We start from the raw sequence: 14,434 nt of genomic DNA on the forward strand, positions 1-14,434 counted from the left end.
AAAAATTATCGTCTTTCCTAATTCTCTTGAATGTATCTTATCTTTTCAGACTTTTAATTTTCCAAAAGATTTTTTTTAAATGGCTATTCCATCCGTCATTCAAGACCAGGATCCGGCTGATCCACTTCTTCTTCTACCCATACCAGAACAACTGCCGTTCTCTCCCGTTTCCGGACTACCAGCTATTGTATCTGCCATCGATGCGTACCTAACTGATGCTGTGTCCTCTGACGTGCCATCGATGCCTGTTATCGCTTCTGTTATTAGGCAAGCTACCAGGAACGCGCAATCGTTGTTGAATGCAGCGAGAGCTGGAGCGGCTGAAGCAAGAGAAGAATTGGATCAGGTTGATGTAAGATTGAGAGAAGTAGAGTATGAGAGAGATCGGGTTAGGAAGGAGACTGAAAAGTGTTTACGCTACGAGCAAGTTTGGGTTTGGCGGCAAGAAGGGAAAGCTGCTGATACAATTGTACAGACCTATACACAGTGCGATGGATTCACCAAGCGTAGAGACCTTTTTTGAGAAAGTGGAACCGAGTATGATTGAACAGTTATGTGGGTATATATGACCACTGACGTTGTCTTTAACTCACTTGGACGTAGCGCCAACACATGAGGATCATCAACAAACTCTTACCATAACGAGATTAGAGCATGAACTGGAAGAGATTCTCAAGTATGGCGACAGACTATAGATTGACCTTTACTGATACATAATCGATATAGACGAGAAGCCCAGGCGGCTCAGCTCACAAAAGACCGAGATGCCTATATTCGGGCCAAGAAGGAGATCAAGATGAAGACAGATGCAGTTGACGTCCATCTGGGCAATTTCGCAAAGGTCAGTCTGTTTCCAATATCACACTTAGTCTCTAACGAAACGTAGACGGCCAATGCTGTCGGTTCAAAAGTCAAGGATGTCGCAGAAGTTCACGCCCCGACCGTATCAGTCAGCTCTGGTCCCTCATAATAAACAAGATACCGAGATACTCAGCACATGATATTCTACGAGCAACAAGACTTGAAAAATCTACATTGTATGCATGCTGGGCCAATCATGACAAGCACTTGTCCACTACTGTGGACGCTCCCATTACAATCTATAATCGTATCCTTCATTCACTTTTCTCGGTCTTCTTTGCTTGCAACAATGACCTTTTCGCAAAATTCGTGCCATTGGTCAAACCACTCAGCCCCAATCCAAGACCAGCATATTCTTGGACACGCGTTACAAGTTCCATTTCTTCTTGCTTTTGCCATGAGAAACTGTTTGTCATTGAGTGGCGACGGAAAGCTGGTATAGACATAGCGCCTCCTGATGTTGCTGTGATATCTGAGGCTACAGAATTTATTGATGGTCGACTCAGATCCCTTTCGCTACTTGATCGAACGTGGAATCCAGGTTGAGCCACCATCGATATGTCGGTGGGAGGAGGAGGAACAGCGAAAAACGCCGAAAGCCTGTTTGCCAAGACGCTGCTTGTCTGAAGAGGTTTAATGGGTTGTGGCGGCCGAAGCTTAACCACTGTCGACGATTTGGGTCGTCTTAATGAAGACCCTAAAGATGAGGAGAATAGCGGAGGTAAAGCTGACAGATTGGGCATGACGGATGACCCTTTCGGCTGCTCACAAGTTGATGATGCACGCGGCGAAACAGCCTTCAATCCATCTCTCTCCTTTTGATGAACACTTTCAGTAGAAGCTCGAGGTGTATCAGGAGGTTTACGTTTGGGGAAGAACTGGAGTTGGGAAGACGGAATGCGCACAATGTCTAGGATCCGCGGTGATGTCTGTTCTGGAGATGGAGAGTCGGCTTGGCCGGGCTCATTGGGTAAGGGGATGGAAGTGCCATGAGGGGGGGAGTAGGCAATGTTTGTAGATGGCATGAATTCCTGAACAGCATCCTTATCGAGCAGTCCAGCTTCCCGACTCTTTGCCTTGTGAGACCTGTCCACACCTTGTTCCAACTCATCCACAACTTTTTCCTTGCCTTTATCCTTTTGTTTTGACAACAGAATGACTTGACCTTCTCCCTGTCCTCTAACCAACAATCCTTTTGCTTTACTCAACCGGCAAGCACCCAGTGGAACATACAAGTGCGCCCGAGTATGCATCGAGTCAGAGGTCCACAACTTGTTCACTTTCCGAAGGGTTGCAAGCTGAAAGAGACGTCAGTATGGACGCACAAAGGGAGCCAGCACTCACATCTATGCCATACAAGAGTGCTATACCAGCAAGCGATTCGTCAGACTTGACAGTATGGATCAAGACTTCCACCTCGGAGCTACCATCATCCACCCAGTTCTTCCTCAGCCTGTCTATACTACCCTTTGTGCTTCCCCATTCGCTTCCACTCTTACTACTCTCTGCTACCTGACGTTCTGTTGCGCTTGTTGCACGCTGCAACGCAGGACGGGTATCTGGCAGAGCCTGTTTATGGCTAGACGGTGACGTTGGGTAGGAAAGAGGGTGCTGTGGAGAAGAACGACGACTTGGACCAGGGACTGTGATGTCCATTGTTGAGGTTGAGCTTGACGATGGTGTTGCAGAGATGGATCCATGTTGATTTCTCCTTCTGATATATCTTCTTTTCTCAACAATGTCATTTGAAGTTGCCCAGTCATTTTGCATTATTGTCGTTGAACTTGAAGTATAAACATGGAAATAACAGAGGAAATAAACAACTAAAATAAAAGTATCTTTTTTTTAATTCACTGTCTTCTTTTGTAATTCTTTTCTTTACATTCTTTATACATATTTAAAAATGGTAAGTGTACACGTTGAACAAAACACATATTGAATTAGAAGTAGCCGCCCAAATCATCCAACTTGACCCATATTACTTTTCACTTTTATCGCTCAGCAGTCCTCCTCTCTTTGCCTGCCAACTCGACTATCACTTTTATAAAATCCGCCCTCGTTCCAGCTCTTCAACCGCTTGCTGCGTCTCTTCCAACGTCGCCTCCTACCTCGACAACGAGTATACGTTTATGGGAACTGGTCGATAGCGAAGGAGGAGAGCAGACAGAGAAGGCAATCCAATGTATCGAAAGCGACCCCAGTGCAGCCAACAAGACTATCTCTCAGCTTGGATGGGGGAGGTGGAAGACAATCTTGGTTAGGTAAGTCTAGGCCAACGACAGCGACAAAGTAAACGACTGATTTTTGGATAGTTTTGAAGAAGACGGATCCTTCAAGGAGCCCATATATACCATTCCAGATCCAGATGATGAGGATCCTGTGGAGTAAGAAGCTGACGCTCTATGATCATGTAACATTATGACATTAAGAGTATTCAGCTCTTTATGAAAGGACTGCAGAGATAGAATGTTTGGTTTTGGTAATATCATAGGTTTGATATCACAAACAACCGCCGAGGATATCCTTCACTCGTTCTCGCCATCATCCATCTCTTCATTTTCGCTATCATCTTCATTCGCATCAAAATCCAGCACCTCCACCTCTCTACCTTCCTCTGATTCGACATAAATGCACCCGAACCTTCTGCCTTTTCTACCGTTGAGAGCAATGGAAGCGTTTGACCTATGTGCTCGAATGTTTGTGGGGTGAGAGGCCAAAGGGCGTGATCTGGCGATTGGTAAGGGTCTTGATTTCTGGAATAACACGCGTCAGCAGCTATTCAATTGTAACATGCAAGAGACTCACAAAAGTCTCGCTTTGCCCCAACTTGACTAAATCCTGGACAGTCCAATAGTCCATTTGAAGAGGTACACTCCACATATCGGCCAACAAATCCTTATACCTAATCGTCACGAGATGGCATTGTTGGTTGATAGTTTGTTGTAGAAACAAGACAACCTCTTCATCGTCCAGAAATTGAATGGCAAGACATTCAGCTGCTTCGTTTTCATCTATTAGCTTGAACGCTGCCAAGAAGGTTTTGTTTTGTTCTGATGGACGGTGACATATCAGTGACACTATTGGGTCATGTCAGGAGAGGTGTACTCAGAAGCTGATGATGCAAAACATACGCTGGCTATTCTGCCCCTGAGCTGAAGATACAAGAGCCATCCATCTTGACTCATTAGCATCTCGAACATCTCTCAATCCGTCCCACTTCCATAAACCTCTATCATCCTCTTTTTCGCCCTCACTCACGGTTACAACCTCTCGTATCAAAGTCTCACAGCTTTTTATTACCGAATTCATCCATACCCATGGTTCTTTTTCCAACAATCGAACACTTTTTGGTTCCTCTTCTAGCCTATCTCTTTGAGCGACAGTTTCTATTGATGAGGCGAAGGACAAGTCAACTGAATCATTAGGTCCAAGAGCAAACGATTCCGAGACATCTTCCATGACTAAAGATAAGGACATAGATAGATTCTGGTTGTCTGTTGCAGACATATTGGCAGATTGTTTGTCATTCCCAGGCATCTTTTGTAAACATGTTATCATTTCTCGAAGTGCTTGATTCAAAGATTTTAACTGAGGTCGTTCGTTCAGTTTTGTAACAATCTCATTTGGAAGCTGATCCTTGGGTGGCCGATCAAGCAGATCTGGGAAATGATATCGAAATGGGGAATTTACAAAGCCGTTTTGCATGAAAGACCAGACAAGTTTGAGGTCATAAGTTGCAAACGGAGGTTCATCTGTCGACCGGTCCTGAATAATTATGCGGGAACTTTCTACAGGCTAATTGGTGAGAACTTTGGAACAGAGAGCCTCGTGCTGACTTACCATATTTGAGCCACTTTATGAATTCTGCAGCAGCCAGCATTTCATGTTGTGCGCTCAATCGCATCTTCTCTACCAACTTGCCCAATCCAGCTACCATGTTCATCCTTTCCTGAATTAATACCTCCATCGTTGCAGGAAGCAGATTTTTGAACCTTGGACTACAAAATCCGTTAACAAAATTAATCAAGGCAGAGTAACATTCAACTTGCGTTAAAGACCATCCTCTCATATCCTCTAATAACAAAAGTATTCGCTCCAAAGCTGGATATATACTTTGAGATATTAGTTTCTGTATGTTTTTGTAAGATGTGTCAAGGATGGTATCCCATTTCGCGATGGTCTAGTGCATGGTTATTATAAGTTTTGTTGGGTTGGCGAAAGTAGACGGAACATACCCTAGGGGTCATTCGACTACCAAGCCATTCACTCACTACCACACCAGTTCGCCCAGTCATGAGAAATCGGAACATGTCTGCGTGTACATCGGCTATTGAAACTAATCAACCAGTCAACGGAGTAATCATTCGTGTTCACTGACAACACACCTCCCTGTTGTTTACCACTAGTCTCCAAGTCTTCTCGGTGTATCATTGTTTGTTTTTCACATTCTCTGAATGCAGCTTCTACATTTTCAAAGCCTCTCAGTGCTGTGTCAAGAAGAACAAGCATCCTATCAGACATTTGCGCCAATGACAATACTTCTCTAGTAGGTCTAGTGGAAAGTGGCAAAGTTCCTGTGAGGAGGGAAATGGAGGATGGATAGGAAGTCTGGATTTGCAGTACTACTGGAGGTACAGGCGGGTTAGACGGAAGAAGAGAAGGGAAGGTAAGCAAGAGTGGGTGTAACGAAGCTTTCGCCTGTATGCCGTCTTTGGGCCGCATAAATGGCATGGTACTGAGTGTGTTAGCATCCTTATGTGACCTACGAATGTTTTCACCTACGATACGGGCTTGGGAGGTTCTACAGGAGTAACTTTGGGCAGCGAATCAATAATCGCCATTGCCGATCCATTCTGCTTCCTTCAGTAAACCTGTCACAAATTAAACACCTTCTTACCAATGGCTTTTCCCATTCCAAAGTGGCTGGAGGGTAGTACATATCAATCCATTGTCCGTCAGATAATTCTGGTACGTCCAACTCTATCGGCGTTGATCTTGCAACTTCGCCAGAGTGGACAGAGAGGGTATCTATCGTCTTGCCATGGGATGAAATGACGAGAGTAGACAGATACAGTCCTTGTGAAGCGTTAGCATAAATCCAAACATTCCCAGCCAAATTTCCCTAACCGCTTTCCATCCAAGCCATACCTCCTACCCTTCCGCCAACTTCCACCTCCCATACTTTATCGCCTTGACCAGACCTCCACAACGAGACTCTCGTCTTACGTTCATCCTTGTTTTTTCCCTTGATTCCACCAAGAGCTCGAAAAAAAGGTTGGTGGGGCTTCGTAGTCGCCTCAGACGTCAGTAAAGGCGAGAGAAGGACGACAAGGTCCATTGCTGGGTTACATGATTTTGGATGAAGAAAGTGTGAGGAAGAGAGAGGAATAGAAGCGAGCGGCGTGAATGAGTTGGATTCAGGCAGCATCACAAGCCTTCCCACTGTCTCATTTACGTCTCGTCAAGGATAGTTCAAGGTCTGGTAAATGAATGTTAAAAAGTAAATAGATAGAAAAATGGAGGAAGAAACAAAATGTATGGAAATGTCAACGTCATAACTTTTGAACAAGCTCTTTCTCAGCAATCACATTTAAAATCTTTATTCTTCTCCACGTAATACATCAACAGCGATTATATGAAATGACCTACAAATATCCTCTGAACCACCAAGATTGCTGAGAGTTTTTGAGAAATCTGTTCTGTACCATATCCATGAACAAAATGCTGTTTATGGTCTGCTTTCTCAAATTCCCATTCCACTTCTGACAGCGTCCGTCAAGGGCCAAGAATAGCCAGTGTAATCGCCATCAATGGAGAAGATGTTGCATCCTCGCAAGCCGGCTTGCGCTGCAAGTTGCCCCTTGAGGTTCATGGACTGAGGGTCGTCGTAAGTGATGATTTGACCAGAACTTTCAGACTTGAGCCAAGGCTACAGATTTTCAGTGAATGCGCAATAATTGTGATAGATGTACGTACCGTGCTGGAACACTCATCCCAGTATCTTGTGAATCCACCTGCTCCAGTGTATCCTTCATCTTGTAGAGTCAAGACTCCTTGATCAATGAGACTATGCCACATCACTTGTCCATCAGTAGTACCTCCAGACGCATTGACAACATTGACATCGGCCCGCTTGCTACGGAACGCGCGTCTGTGAGAACGAACTGGAAGATGACGACGTTGAAGAAGGGAGGTGGCATTAGATTGTTGAAGATAGCCATATCTGGGTGATACGTTTGTCAGTTAACCAAAGAGGTAGTTTCAGAAGATGTGCTTACGCAGGAACACCGAGCGTGATCTGATTGGCGGGCATGCCTGCAGAAGTCCAAGAGGAGACGGCGGCGTATGCATTGACAAGAGGCTGAGTAGCGTTGCTACAGCCGTCCGAGAGAGGCGCGTTGGGGCCAGGACTGCTAGATGCTGAAGAAACAATCAGTAGCTATCCAAACTCAGGTCTTAACCATACCTACATCCCCAGACATCATAGTTCATGATCAAGATCCAATCAAGCACTTTTGAAAATTCGGTGACATCGCTCATAGGACTACCATTGCTGTCTGCAAAAGGCCATACCTGAGCAGCGGTAGTGATGATAGCACCTTCTGGCAAAGTCGCGCGCAGATCTTGGAGAAAAATCAAGTAATTGGCAGAGTCATTGCCAGAGACGATGTTTCCTTCTGCGCCTAAAGTACCAGGGTACTCCCAATCAATATCGATACCGTCAAGGTGGTATTGATTGTACATGTCCAAAATGTTACTGACAAAGGTTAACCGCACAGAGTCGTTGGCAACAATAGCAGAAAAGTATGCTGAGCCTGTCCAGCCACCTATAGAAAGGCTGACTCGCTTACCTGCAGAGTGAGCAGCAGCAACTAGTCGGCGGAGAATATCTTCAGAGTTGTCTTGCAAGAAGTAGATAGAGCCATCCAGGTTGGGGATAGCAAAAGCAAAATTGATCATATCAAATCGCGACCAGTCAATGTCTTCCGGAAAGAGATGGTCCACAGACCAGTCAGGATAGTATCCAAGCATAAGAGCAGGCCCAAGAATAGCGTTGACTGGTGATGAAGAGAATGTGGGAAGGGATGTAGTGTTTGAAGAATCAGAAGCTGAAAGGGTTGAAGAAGCAGACGAGGTCTCAAACGAAGAGTCTACTGCCGATTTAGTTTGGGAAACGCTTACATTGTCACTCGTGGTCGAAGCGAAAACAGAGTGTATAGCGGATGCTGACGATGGCGAATCTGAAGCCAATGCTGGTTCGGATGGGGGTTCCGTGCCAGCCGTATTGGCCACTGTGTTTGAAATGTTCTTTGAGGCGGCCGGAGGTCCCAACTCGGAATGATCCGCAGAGATTAAAGCAGTTGGCTGACTCAAGGATGCTATTGGGGATTTAGCAGACGCAGTCGCAGACACCGAAAAAGCCTCTATAGAACTCGTAACTTCCAATATGGCTGCGCTATCAATAGCAATACTCGACACAGAGCTCGACACTCTTGTTTCAGATTGCGAATCGAAAGGCAAAGAGGAGAGAGAATCTCTCCATGTTGAAGCCGGTGTGGAAGCGAGCCCGTCGGAAAGTCTACCAGTGGCTGGAAGTTGAGAGGAAGTATAATCGGCAGATGACAACTTGCCATCCTCTGAAAAAGGAGATGCGGCGAGGGCAACGACAGAAGATGAATGAGGAACGAGGTCGCCTGGTGATGTAGAAGATGGAGAGAGATGGGTAGGCTGGGAGATGTACGAGGAGGTTGGAGAAAGCTCCTCAGACCAAGTCCTAGTGGGGTCTGAAGCATCAGTTGCGTATGTTACACTCACCCCTGGTGGGCTCAACATCATACTCTTGCTGATTTCTGATGGGCCTATCGAGCTGGATCCGCTTTCATTTGTGTTTCTCCCATGGTCGCCAAGAACAGCCTGATCGGTTGTATCGTCCCAAACCGTCCTAGTCGCTTCCATGGAAACTGCAACTGTTGTCGTAGATGCCATCGAAAGCTGACGTTCCACAAATCCGTTTGGAAACAGAAAAGATCTTGGGTGACGGTGTCGACCTGGAGGAGCGAGAGTATGTTGCGCTAAAGACTGAGAAGCAGCAAGGAATGATAGAAACAAGCAGGTAGGCGTGAACGAGAGCATTGTAAAGAGAGTGAAATCAAAGGAATGTGCTGCTGTAAAGACCGAAGAGCTGCCAGAGCTGGCATCTGGATGAGAAGTACTTTCAAGGGCCTGCTCTGGAGACTTTGCAGATCAGCTGCAAAATATACACGTCCGATGCCCAACAGGCGTGAAGAATCAACAGAATTCGATGACGAAACTCCAGGGAAAGTGAGGAAATGACAGGTATAACCACGAAGGAGAAATAATTCGGGTCTGAAGATGGTATACTGATGTTTCATCATAGGGAAGCTCGCAGCATCGTGTTTCCTCACTAAATCTAGTCTGGCTAATGGCTGCGTTTCAACCTAAGAGAGGCTACTTGACATGGGAAGGCAAGTGAAGGGTATCCATGTGGGCACTGGTGAAATTCCAAGGCGTAGAGTGATTCTTCAGGAAACAGAATGGGATTATAGATGAAATATTGCAATGGATGGTACGCTGTATACAAACAAACAAACAAAAGGCGGACATCGCCGATGTTTACCTTTTTGAGCTTTTGTTTGGTTCCACGTCAGATGAAGTCAGTCGCTTCAAGCACCATTTCCTTTTGACTTGGGAGGATGTTGAGATTTTGGCAGGGATTCGTTTCGTCATGGACGCATTTGCCTTTATATTCTTGCATAGTATACTATTATTCCAATGGCAGGGGCTTCACCCATCCTCCGGTATCTCTTTATATTTACTAGGTTTGAGTCTACGAGCAGATGCCATCATGTTGGTCTCAATTACGATGCTACAGTTGACTATGTCTCGGTACTGCAAAATGTGTGTTCTAGAGATGGTTCAATCATAGTCTGTAGGTCAGGAGCAATTACTGTCCATGTTGTAGATCTTTAGAAGCTGTAGACCACTGCTTCGCTTGTTGATGGAACGGCTTTCACCATCACGACATTCACATCGAGTACTCTCAGATTCTCATTGGTATACCAATACACGTACACTTTCATCGGCCAGTTTTGCTCAATCGGTACAATATAAACAGGAGAAGATCCATTGATGAGATGCTTCCTTCACCAGCCCTAGTACCAACACATGGAAGTAGATTTTTACTTTGGACGGAGACCAATAACTACATATTACCTGGATACAAGAGCTCTGTCGTTTTGTATTCGAATCCATTTGTATTTATAGAAGAAAGATTGTTGAATAACTTGACCATAAATATAAAATAAATAAAGAATCAAGACCTCCACTTCAAGTGCCTGAGTTTTATGCCAGAAGTCAAGAGTTTGTGATTCAAAATCGATTCCAATTTCTCCTCTTTTTCTTTCTTTCTCTTCAATCTATAACCCAACTTTTCTTTACAGAAACGATAACGGAAAGGCTGTCGTGATGACTACAACGCCGCCAGGTAAAATTAGTCTGCCGCCTAGACCTACATCCGGCGACATCTTTCGCAACTCGGCCATAGCATCGGATACACCATCGGCCTCGCATTCACCATCGAATGCTGGCTACTCTCGAGGAACAGTTCCCCGTCCAAAGGGTCGCACGCGATCTCTCCGCCCTAGCTTTTCTAGCGGAGCAAGAATGAGAAGTGCCAGCAGTCGAGGTACTCCGAGTGGCGGAGCTATAGATGATTTGGTGGACCAAGAGTTGGCACCAAAACTGCCATCACTCGTCCCTGGTATCAGGCCAGCATATTCGACTCCGCTCCCCATTCTACCCATGACTGTAATGTGTATTGTAGGCTATCTTTTACCATATCGTTATGTTTTATGACCAAAGCCATTAGGCCATGTTGTCCGAGCTTTTAGCGGCAAATTTATGTACCCCGTTCATCTTGAAACAGGTTGAGGGTGAGTTCAGTTGACATCTTGACAGTGGCGCATTTGATGACTCGCATTTCTAGGTTTCTTTCTCGGTGCAGGACGCGAGAAAAATAGTGAGACGGAAGCTGCAGTCGGTTTGTGGACAGGCAATTTGGTGTCTGTCTTCTTTATCACCCAGTTCTTTACCTCGCTCTTGTGGAGCAGTATCGCAGACCGCCATGGAAGACGCGCCGTGCTCGTTTCGAGTCTTTTGGGGAGCTCTATCGGTAGGTTATCCTTTTGGTAAGATGGACATATATTTATTTATATAGCTCTGTTTGTCTTTGGAACTTCCAAGTCTGTAAGCTGGATTATTGTACCTGAGTTTTCGAAACACAATCTGATTGTGACTGTAGCTTTCTGAAGCCATTTGTGTGCGACTCATCCAAGGCATTTTCGGTGGCGCCGTGGGCGTTGTAAGCTATTTCACATGTTGTCATCATCGCAACTGACAGCGTCAATTACAAGTTTCGTGGTTCTATTCGAGATTTGACAGATGAAACCAACGCAGGCCGTGCCTATGCTATGCTCGGCTTCTCTTGGGGTTTTGGTGGTGTGATAGGCCCTATCATTGGTGGTGTTTTTGAAAGTCCTTCTCAGAATTTTCCGGGGACATTTCTCGCCAATATCGGTAAGCTGACAATCTTTACCTTGAAGAAACAAAGTTGATGAAAGTCACTATAGGTTTCTTCAAAGAATTTCCGTATGTTCTTCCGACCTTAGTAGGAGGTGCTGTCCTTACCTTTGGAGCCATTCTGGCTTGTTTCCTTTCCTGGGATGGTGGTGTACGAGGCGGATCTCGTATCGCCCTTCCAGTTGAGAAAGACGAGCCCCTAGACAGCCCTTCACCGGCTGTCGAGCGGAATGCTTCTCCGGCAACCTCAAGTCGCACCATTGCAAAAGTTTCTTCTTTCCGACGAGATTTTCTTTCTCCAGCAGAAGAAGATAATGCCACTTTTAATGCTGAATTATCTCGAAGCGTTACAGCTAGAAGAGACAGTAGAGCGAGCCTGGGCACAGCATACGGCTACGGCGGAATTCGATCCAAACATCCCACATTAGCCGCCCGAGCGGCTCTTGAAGCAGCACGGCGAGCATCCGCTGCCGTAGGAAGGCCTGAGGGTGAAGAGGATGAAGAAGAGGAAGGAGAAAACAAAGGCAATCGAGCTATCAGGGTTGCACAAAAGCTCCTGCTTGCTAACGAGGAAAATAACTTCAACATTAATGATCTTTGGGTTTCTGCGGCCATCGCACAAGAAACGGCCGTTTTTGATGACGATGATTACGAAGATTCACAAATGGAGGAAGAAGAAGATAGAGAAACGTCTTTTGTATCACCTTCCATTCATACTCCGTCTGAAGATCCCGGCAACATATCTGTGCAACGTCAAAACCGTCCGCGCATTACGAGTATCAGCGGCACCTCTTTCCATCGACATGTATCTGGTCAACACCGATCATCAGTCTCGCGACGATTTAGTACCGCTTCCGGCCATCTTCCTTCTATTTTCGCCAATACAGGTGTCGCTACATATCCTGCGGCTGTGGCTAACAACGAGGATACTCCAGGAGCTGAGGCAAACCCTTTCTTTTCTCAGTCACCAGCACACGAACGAGGACAGAGTTTGAGAGGATTGAGCGCAATTGCAGAAGGAAGAGCGAGCTCTATTAACCGTGCTACCGCTTCTTCGGGAGTATTGACTGAAAAGGAGTCGTCTAGTTGGAAATTTCTGCCTGTGCAGATGATTATCCAGGTATGCTCAACGTTATGGTGGCTTGGTTCAGCTGATCAAAGTCTCTAGTATGGTCTTCTCGCACTTCACAATACAACTCATGATCAAATTTTCTTGTCTTTCTTGGTCACGTAAGATGTCTCCTTCAATGCGAATGAGTCCTGCTGACGGCTGTCTCTAGTCCCTACCGCTCGGGTGGCCTCGGTCTCAATCCAGCACACTTTTCTTTTCTTGTCGCTCTTATGTGTCTTTGCCAACTTGTGTACCAATTCTACCTCTATCCCCGTATGGGTCCTCCGCTTGGTCGATTTACACACCTTCAAATGTTTAGAATAGGTTGCGCTCTTTATCTTCCAGCCTATTTGGCCTTGCCGATCTTGCATAAAGTCGCTTCTCCTGACTCCGAGGGTGGTTTCTTCCTCATGTTTTGTATGAACTTTAAACCTCTTTAGCGTCTTGTGGTCAGCTAATAATCTCATCTTAGGCTTAACCGTGATCACAGCAATCAGATATTGCGCTGGTACTTTTGCTTACACTGCCGTCATGGTCCTCATCAACGCGATGTCTCCGCCTCATGTTGTTGGTCTCGCCAACGGCTTGGCTCAGAGTACCGTCTCGTTTGCGCGCTTCTTTGGTCCGGTTATTGGTGGCGCTGTAAGTTTCGAGCTCATCTGTACAGATTGCGCGATACCAATTAATTGGTCTTGATTAGGTTTGGAGTGCAAGTATCAACGGTAATCCTAGTGGCTATCCATTTGGATTCTATGTTGTCACCGTAGGGTGCCTCGTTCAATGGGCGTTATCATTTTTCATTCGCTAAACATTCTACCTATAATACCATCTTAACTTAACACTTGCTAAATACCCAAACATAGTTTAATTCAACATATGTATAAGTACAACCTCATTTCAACCATCATCAATCACGATATCTTCAAGTTGTTTCGCTGCAGAATTAATATGGAGATGCTGGCGTAGTGTGACTACGATAATGGCTGCTCTAGACAGCACTGTAGCAATCCAAGGTTCTCCTCGTTTGCTGCGTGTTAATTTGCTCACTGGATTATGCAACCACACTGAACAGACTACGAATTGGATCACAAGGTTTCTTTATGTATATCCGTTTCATCAAGGGCAATTACAAGTTCCTCGAAAAACATTGAGAACACAGTCGTCAATCTCCGCTGCAATCCTCTAGCAACCTCCTCTATTGTAAAGAGCAAATTTCTGAGTGGATGGTGACGGAGACTATCTGCTAATTCGGTGACTTTGAAATTGACTTCATGTTACCGGCCACAAGGCTTCCTAATCGATGACAAAGTCATGCGATTTTTGGTAGATAGAGATCTACCTAGGAAGCAAAAACGTGCACTCAGGAGCGAGAGCCCACCGCTCAACCATTCTCATGAAAAGATGTGAAATTCTACCTTATTACTACCGCGAGGAAGTGACAAGTATCACCTACAACGCTTGGCCTGTCGCTGGAAACTCTCTTAACGGCGCTCTACATCGCAGGATGGTGCTGAGAATCCTTGGTCTCAGATCTCTTTGCAAATGCGGTTTTCACAAGCTCAAGACAATGATAATGGCGCTTGCTTTGCCATTACTGATGAGAAACCGCAAAGGTTAATCCTTGTGGTTATCACATCTGACCCCCTAAACATTTCCTCTGTTCTTAGCTCTCAAGTGACCTTTTGCCAGCCTCGAAGATGCAGCATCTTCGACTCTCATCCGATTATATTTATTGTGATAAAGTAGGAATAAAGATGGAAGATACAATTTTGAATGAAATTTAAGCAAACCGGCTTCTGTTGGTAAATCGGCAAGGACCGACAACAATATACCACATGGCAAATCAGGAACAGACCTTGAACT

General features: G+C 45.4%; 6 protein-coding genes across 6 annotated transcripts; 3 read left to right on the forward strand and 3 right to left on the reverse strand.

Moving 5' to 3' along the window:
- Positions 1 to 79: 79 nt before the first annotated feature.
- Positions 80 to 970, forward strand: L203_101641 (uncharacterized protein; the record flags this gene model as incomplete). Its single annotated transcript, XM_066211080.1, has 5 exons — positions 80 to 423; positions 476 to 555; positions 604 to 676; positions 727 to 841; positions 887 to 970. The coding sequence occupies 5 exons, from the start codon at positions 80 to 82 to the stop codon at positions 968 to 970; spliced, it is 696 nt and encodes a 231-aa protein (XP_066067177.1).
- A 145-nt stretch (positions 971 to 1,115) lies between these two features.
- On the reverse strand, positions 1,116 to 2,517 carry L203_101642 (uncharacterized protein; the record flags this gene model as incomplete). The annotated part of the gene is made up of 2 exons (XM_066211081.1): positions 1,116 to 2,159; positions 2,206 to 2,517. 2 exons carry the CDS (start codon positions 2,515 to 2,517, stop codon positions 1,116 to 1,118), a joined length of 1,356 nt encoding a protein of 451 aa, XP_066067178.1.
- A 247-nt stretch (positions 2,518 to 2,764) lies between these two features.
- On the forward strand, positions 2,765 to 3,249 carry L203_101643 (uncharacterized protein; the record flags this gene model as incomplete). Its single annotated transcript, XM_066211082.1, has 3 exons — positions 2,765 to 2,767; positions 2,812 to 3,122; positions 3,174 to 3,249. 3 exons carry the CDS (start codon positions 2,765 to 2,767, stop codon positions 3,247 to 3,249), a joined length of 390 nt encoding a protein of 129 aa, XP_066067179.1.
- A 137-nt stretch (positions 3,250 to 3,386) lies between these two features.
- Positions 3,387 to 6,199, reverse strand: L203_101644 (uncharacterized protein; the record flags this gene model as incomplete). Its single annotated transcript, XM_066211083.1, has 10 exons — positions 3,387 to 3,614; positions 3,667 to 3,938; positions 3,993 to 4,649; positions 4,702 to 4,859; positions 4,911 to 5,041; positions 5,097 to 5,197; positions 5,247 to 5,596; positions 5,644 to 5,714; positions 5,759 to 5,937; positions 5,989 to 6,199. 10 exons carry the CDS (start codon positions 6,197 to 6,199, stop codon positions 3,387 to 3,389), a joined length of 2,358 nt encoding a protein of 785 aa, XP_066067180.1.
- Positions 6,200 to 6,604: 405 nt separating this feature from the next.
- L203_101645 (uncharacterized protein) lies at positions 6,605 to 8,994 on the reverse strand (the record flags this gene model as incomplete). The annotated part of the gene is made up of 4 exons (XM_066211084.1): positions 6,605 to 6,790; positions 6,838 to 7,084; positions 7,140 to 7,281; positions 7,332 to 8,994. The coding sequence occupies 4 exons, from the start codon at positions 8,992 to 8,994 to the stop codon at positions 6,605 to 6,607; spliced, it is 2,238 nt and encodes a 745-aa protein (XP_066067181.1).
- A 1,353-nt stretch (positions 8,995 to 10,347) lies between these two features.
- Positions 10,348 to 13,379, forward strand: L203_101646 (uncharacterized protein; the record flags this gene model as incomplete). The annotated part of the gene is made up of 11 exons (XM_066211085.1): positions 10,348 to 10,701; positions 10,751 to 10,814; positions 10,868 to 11,053; positions 11,099 to 11,127; positions 11,183 to 11,242; positions 11,295 to 11,457; positions 11,511 to 12,580; positions 12,629 to 12,690; positions 12,741 to 12,988; positions 13,044 to 13,213; positions 13,272 to 13,379. The coding sequence occupies 11 exons, from the start codon at positions 10,348 to 10,350 to the stop codon at positions 13,377 to 13,379; spliced, it is 2,514 nt and encodes an 837-aa protein (XP_066067182.1).
- Between the last annotated feature and the right edge of the window lie 1,055 nt (positions 13,380 to 14,434).

The sequence above is a fragment of the Cryptococcus depauperatus genome, chromosome 2, assembly GCF_001720195.1.
Source record: "Cryptococcus depauperatus CBS 7841 chromosome 2, complete sequence".
Classification (NCBI taxonomy): domain Eukaryota; kingdom Fungi; phylum Basidiomycota; class Tremellomycetes; order Tremellales; family Cryptococcaceae; genus Cryptococcus; species Cryptococcus depauperatus.